Source organism: Fulmarus glacialis, unplaced genomic scaffold (genome assembly GCF_000690835.1).
Source record: "Fulmarus glacialis isolate BGI_N327 unplaced genomic scaffold, ASM69083v1 scaffold25730, whole genome shotgun sequence".
Lineage (NCBI taxonomy): Eukaryota > Metazoa > Chordata > Aves > Procellariiformes > Procellariidae > Fulmarus > Fulmarus glacialis.
In genome coordinates this window covers 3,930-10,492 of record NW_009186198.1, presented here as the reverse complement: position 1 = coordinate 10,492, position 6,563 = coordinate 3,930, and the positions used below count along the sequence as shown (strand labels likewise).

The following is a 6,563-nucleotide window of genomic DNA, read 5'->3' as shown; positions in this document are numbered from 1 at the left end:
CCTGCTGACCTATAGATAATCTGCAGTTTCAGTACGGAAGTTCTCTCCAGCTCCTGTATGAGCCTGTAAACAGAGCTCAGGAACAGGAATCTGAGCTGACAGAGGGAGCAAAAGGCAAGAAAAGACACATGGTTAGATGTAGACCTGGATTCTACACTGGGCTTGGGATGGGTCATGCAATAAAAAGAACACCACGCTTAGTTTCTGTTTTCAAGGACAAGCAATAGAGGAGTGAGAAGAGGAGGGAATGAACAAACACTTGAGTCCTAGTCTGAAAAGTTAATAGGCATGATAGGACAGCCTTCCCCATCCCTCAAAGGGAACACAAGCAAACACACAAGACCTCCAGCAAACCCACACAGACATTTGGTAATCCCTGTCCCAAAGAACATCTAGTACAAACATCTCATCTAGTAGACTAGTGAGTTCGATTTAGGCCTACAGTTACTATTTCACATGTTCAGATGATGACATGCAAGGACCTGAATAATTACAGAGGAGCGTGCAAGAAAATTCAGATGTGAACTTCTGTGCCGGAAGACAACTAAGTGGAAGCAACACAGCATGGGAACGTCGAAGTGCACATAAACATCCCAGAGCGCAAAAATCTTGCCAGCCCGGGCAAGGCCACCACTTTCCAGCCAGCATGCTGCCTCCCTATGGCCAGAACCAGATGCATCAGAGAAAGGTGCAAGAAGCCTTGTAATGGATAGTTAGAGAAACATGCTTGCATTGCTCAGCAGTTTACTTAATAATTAAGAGCGCATGTTTTATACTTTAGGTTGGGGTGTGGAAATGTATCAATATAAATAACTGTGTACACAGCTTACTGAAAACATATGGTGCAAGTGATTGGACAGCCATTGGACTTCCATCTGAAAGCCAGATTCAAACCTCTTCCTTCAACATCTAAGTGTTCCCTGGCAACATTTGCAACATGGGCATAGCTGCTATCCGTAGTGTTACTGATGCCTCAGTATCACAGGTAATTTATCCCTTAAAGGATATACCTGGATTCTGCTCTGCAGATGCATTTACTCCCAGCAGACCTCGTGAAGGTGTGGAAGAGGGAACCATTTTATATGAAACACAAACTGAAATGAAAACACCCAGCAAAAACCTGAGCCATGGAAAGATGACACCACATCCAAGAGTCAATCAAACTGGCACAGTTCTCCAGAGGTTGGTCACTCATCAGACTGAGCAGGCCATGGGAGCAGTAGAGGGAGGGAAGCTTTTAGAAGGAATGAAATGACCTTAAGAAACGGGAAATGTAGGTAAAATATTAAGAAACACACCCTGAGAAAGTCTCAGAATACTATTTGCAAAAGGGAAGGGGTAGGCCTCATCTCTGGGGATAGGACCCATCTCTGGGGATAGAGAATAAATGCACAGCTCTAGTGAGTAAGCTGTAAGGAACAATGCTTCCCTCCACCCTGCTCTGGTGCTAAATGGGACTCACTGGGGCTCTTCCCTGACTTTCTTAGGATTCACATTAGCGAGATGATTAAGATCCGACAAGGGATAAAAGAACAAGATCTGTACTGACCTGCAGTGTCTCTCCCCTCTTGTTTTAAGTACCTCAGCATTGCACTCATGCTCCACTTGTTTCCATAATCCTCTACTTCAGGATCATCACAGCTAAAAATAAATGAAAGAAGCAAGTTGACACCACTGGCCTACCTCTATGGACTTGCACCAGCCTTAGACCAACTTAGGTAAATCGACCCAACCTCTGGAGATCAAGTTCTATTTTCCAGCCAAGTACCTGACATAATCTCCACTCTTCTTGTTGACACTGTAGTTGGTCAGATGCATGAACTGGTTTTTAATGTTCTTGGATGCCTGGTCATACCTCACTGTTGCAAACCTGTAAAGAGGGATAAAGATTCACAGTATTTCTTGAACAAGTGACATGCTTGCTAAATATGACCTACTACACAGGCCACTCAACAACAGCTAGGGAGACAATGCATGTAATGAGACTTCAAACGCAACCTCTCCTCACAAAAAAATGCAGTTTATTCTCAAGGGCCACATCCAGATGCATTTAGTCTCTTTTTCAGTGTCTTAGAGCAGGGAGCTCCATTTGTTCTCCTGGGATTTTTCACAGCCTAACAGTGCACCCATCATGCTAGGCACATTTTTTTCCTCAACTGCTTAGATTTGTGGTCCTCAAGCATTCTGGCCAAACAGGCCACTTTGCTTTAGTCAGTCAGTGTCACAGTCCCTTCAATTTCACAATAGGACCTACCATGAATACGTAAGATACACTGGTCCTGGGAAATGCACACATTCAGAGCAATCATACTACATATGCATACCACAGTCAATATTTCCTGAAGTCTCACACAAGCACAGCTCGTTTCTTGTACTCCAAGGATGCCTTAGGAAAGGCTGAGGGTGGGAACCGATTTCTACCACCACCATCTACACAGCCTACAACAGCCAATCCTCTTTCTCAAGAGGCATCCAGGAAACCAGGTACAACCTGCAGGCCAGATCAATTTGTCCAACAAGGCAGCATCTGCTCCAGGGTGCTGTCATTCTCAGGGACTACGCAGCCCTTCCATATCCCACAGATGTCACTTAGCTGTGTACAAGGAAAGGGACTGTAGGGAAGATCACAATCAGGAGGAAGACACTACTACAAGTTTATCTAGTCTTCATATGAACCCTGTTACAACCAACAGTACCACAGTTAAATCAGCCTGTTTATGGAAACAGTGGTAACCTCCTGATTAAAAGGCATTACCTGTATTGTAACCAAGTACTCATTACCACTCCCTTAGCCATACACTACCATGACAGATATTTGTGTTGAAATGAATCAAATAACTGATCCGACTGAAAAATAGCCCAGGATTTTGTTTTGTAAGGTGTTTGAGGGATGATTTTTTTTTGGTTTTGTGTTGAGGGGGTGGCAGAGGGAACAGGATGTGAGAGGGAGAAGGGTGTGAAAGGACAAAGGTAGATCAGCTCCCTGATCCAGCTACAAAGTTGTAAGTTGGTAAGCTTTTTCTTTTCCCCCTCTCCAGGGGCCACACAGACTTAAGCTATCCATACTCTCTTTCCTCAGCTATCCACCTTCATGTTAGCTGCACAATTACCAGCACAAGGGTGTCTGTCCTGCACAGCAAACCATCTAAAAACTGCCTTTTTTGCTAAGCTATTTATCAAATCAGATCAGTTCACTGCATGGGTACAGAAATGCTTGTGGTGACACAATGCAATGGACACCACAAGCCCCTGAATGAGCACAGGAATACAGCACAAAATTGCACTGAAGCAATTTAAACAGTAATCTTATCAATAGCACACCTCTTTAAGAAGAGGTTGAATGAATGCTGAAACAATATAAGCTTCTGGGGGAGGGGAAGGAGCTTTCTGCAACCAATCGCTAGTACAGTTGCCCATGCTACCCCATTCCAGTTTGCTCTGTGCAGCCAGAGGGGAACTGATCATATACCTGTGCCAGGGAAGGAAAGGGTCCACATGAGAATGGGAACAGCAGACAGGAAGAGTGCAGGACTGTTTCTCCTGATAGCCATGCCAATTTAAAGTGTTTAAAATTACACTTTGTGCAAAAGTTGCTTTCTAAAGGTGTAGTTGCATGATCAGCCTTTGGCAATCTAAGGATGCACTGCAGCTGAAAGCTCATCACCTGCTCAGTTGCACACTCCAGCCACTCTACCTGATCTGCTCCACAAATTATGTAGCCACAGGCAAGTCAGATCACTTCACAGATCTCATTGAACAGCCACTTGAGCAACTATAGAAAGATACAAATTAACTTTCAATCAGATGCAGGTACACCCTCTTCCAGACATAACAAAGGAAAGTATTAGGATGCAGAGTCAGGACAGAAAGAGGGCAGTGCCTATTTTAGGAGCAGGCCACAAAACAACTTAAAAAAAACCAAACAAACTCAAACATTAAGCAGAGAATAATACTATTTGTGGCAACATTTGCAGAATCCTACATCCGGGCAAGGATATGCCATCAAGTTAAATATAATGTAATAGAATAGTTAGAGTTGGAAGGGATCTACAATGATCATCTAGTCCAACTGCAATCATTTTCTTATTCTGCATGTAATCAATTCCTGTTTCAATATATATTTTAGGCCTCAGACTTTGGAGAAAAATAAATAAAACAAAAGATCAAGGGCAGAATCCAGGGCATATGGTTGGCAGAATGACCAGTGTGAGCCACTGCTAGCCACCACAGCTCATAACAGCAAACATGTTCTAGTTGAAAAAAACAAAACAACAACAAAAAAATAATCAACAAAAGAAAAAACACCTTCTTTTTCACTCTGACCATCCTCCTATACCACAATAGCTTAAGATGCCAACGTCTCAAAAGAGATGAAGGGGAGTAAGAAAGGGTAGAGGCGAAGTCAGACATATGCTATCCTAAGAAGTCCTGGCAAGAGGGAAAGGAAGTACGAAGGAGAGCAGGGTTAGTTGCAAGAAAAGGAGAGTAGATCTGGGTGAAGCCTCAAAGCAGGAAAAAAGAAAAATGGAAGAGGGAGACAGGAAGGGGAATTTGGAGCATCTGGCTGTGCAATGAAGTTAGTGTCCAGGAAAGAATGCATCCCCAATTTGCTTTATTAATAGTCACCTCTCTTCATCCTTCCCCTATTATTTTCCATAGTTCAGAAGAAGCTGAGCTATACAAGGGCATCTAACAAGTTACACAAAAAAATCCTTCCTTTAGAAAGAACTGCCAAAAAAAAAAATCTCATTTCTCAGTGAAAATGAAGCCTCTACTGCCCTCCCTTGGTAGCCATTTTGAAAAATATCTCTCTCTCCACAAGAACTATACCATGAAGATGCTCATCGGATTAAATCTATCCTTAAATACACAGGTGGGAGCAGGGGAAAAAAAACCTCCATGATGTAACTAATTTGAAGCGCCAAGACTAAAAAAAGCGAAAAAGATCTTGCACCATATTTTCTGAGCTTTAACTACATATGAAGTCAGAGCAGCTGGCAACAGAAAAGAGCTTGGAAGTCTGGATCCCCCTTCCACATATTTCCACAGCTTAAAGTATTTGAATTTTTTTTCAGTTTAACTGTAAGTTTCCTGGATTTAGCAATTCTGTTTTGAAAATACTGACAACAGCCCTATCATATATTTTGTTCTTCATCACGATTTCATCGTCTCCACCTTAACCATCATTTATTGGGAGCATACTGAAAGCATTTGTTGATAATATGCTTTCAGACAGATCCTGGAAGATACTGAGCACAAGCAGCAAACTATTTCACAAAGTCATGGCTCCCTTGATATTTTGAAGCAGAAGGCAATTAGGTTCACCATGCTTATCAGCTTCTTTCTTTTTTTAATTATGTACATATTCAGAAATATGAAGATATGAACCCCTGGCAGACATAGACAATACTTCTAAACAACAGTATTTCTTTACTTTGCAAATGCTTGCATTAGCTTCCTTCTACAGAGATCGTCCTTAATTATTAGGTGGTCTGAACTCCATGCCCATAGAATTTACACTTCCATGGGAACTGATTATTCAGGAGGGATTTCAAAGTGTTCTAGAGCTCTCAATATATAAACTTGCTTTTCTACTAGGATACTGTCATCTTAAGGGATATCATGGGCCAGTTCAGCAATGCATCAAAAAAAAAATACAAAACATTAAATGACTCAAGTCTACTACCAAAAAACCCCAAACTTTAAAAAACAGAATCAAATGCCAGCTTAATACATTCTCCAAGAGCTGGTTTGACAGCCTTACTAGCCTCATGCTAAGTCAAGTCTGCAAAAGGAAAATCCAAGTTATTTCTAGAGTCTCTATGAATAGCCTCTGGATGTTAGAATGGTGACAGATCACAAGTACAACACTGGCAATAGCCCACACCCCTTATACTGTGTATCACACTTGCTTGGGATGGAAGAGCATTACTACCACTGAAATACCAGTTACGGTAACCTTCAGTACTCTATAGTTCCACAGTTTTTCATACTATACATTACTATATCTTTCTTCCACTGTAGTGACAAGGCTACTCAACTATCACACTTGTTCTCTCCAGGAAAGACAAGAGACTTGCATGCTACAGAATGTCTTGTTTCAACAGAAATTTACAGGTTCTTTTTAGAGGCACTAAGGTCATTAGGAACAGGCCTTACAGTAAGTGTGGAAAGTAGGAAAACTTCAATGCTTGTAAAATCTTCTAGGTTTTAACCTGAGATTAGAATAAACTCTTGAGAAATCTTACAATCTTTTAGAGGTCGGGGCCCCCCTCTTTTCCAATTTCATTTCAGGGCCCCCCTCTTCTCCAATTTCAGGCCACTTCTAAGAATAGAATATATGTCACCTAAAAGATAAGGGCCAAGATCCTAAAAGCAATTTAGAAAATATATGGTAAGGTGGCACAGAAAATAAAGGGCAAGCCTGATATTCTCCCGGAACACAATTTAGCACAAGCGCATGCTGCAACATTCTGCACGAGCTATTTTCCTAAGCACCAAAGGCTTCATGCCCGGGTATCTCATATTGCTATAATCCAGCCAAAGAGTGATGAAGGCACAAA

The 6,563-nt window shown here is 41.8% G+C and overlaps 1 protein-coding gene across 1 annotated transcript in view; it reads right to left on the bottom strand.

Annotated features, from left to right (window-relative positions):
- TTLL5 (tubulin tyrosine ligase-like family, member 5) overlaps positions 1-1,870 on the bottom strand; it is a gene marked incomplete at both ends in the record, with an annotated part of 37,304 nt that extends 35,434 nt beyond the window's left edge. The window contains 2 exons of the mRNA XM_009587125.1: positions 1,550-1,641; positions 1,769-1,870. Coding sequence (XP_009585420.1) covers positions 1,550-1,641; positions 1,769-1,870 — 194 coding nt within the window. The remainder of the gene's footprint in view (positions 1-1,549; positions 1,642-1,768) is intronic.
- Between the last annotated feature and the right edge of the window lie 4,693 nt (positions 1,871-6,563).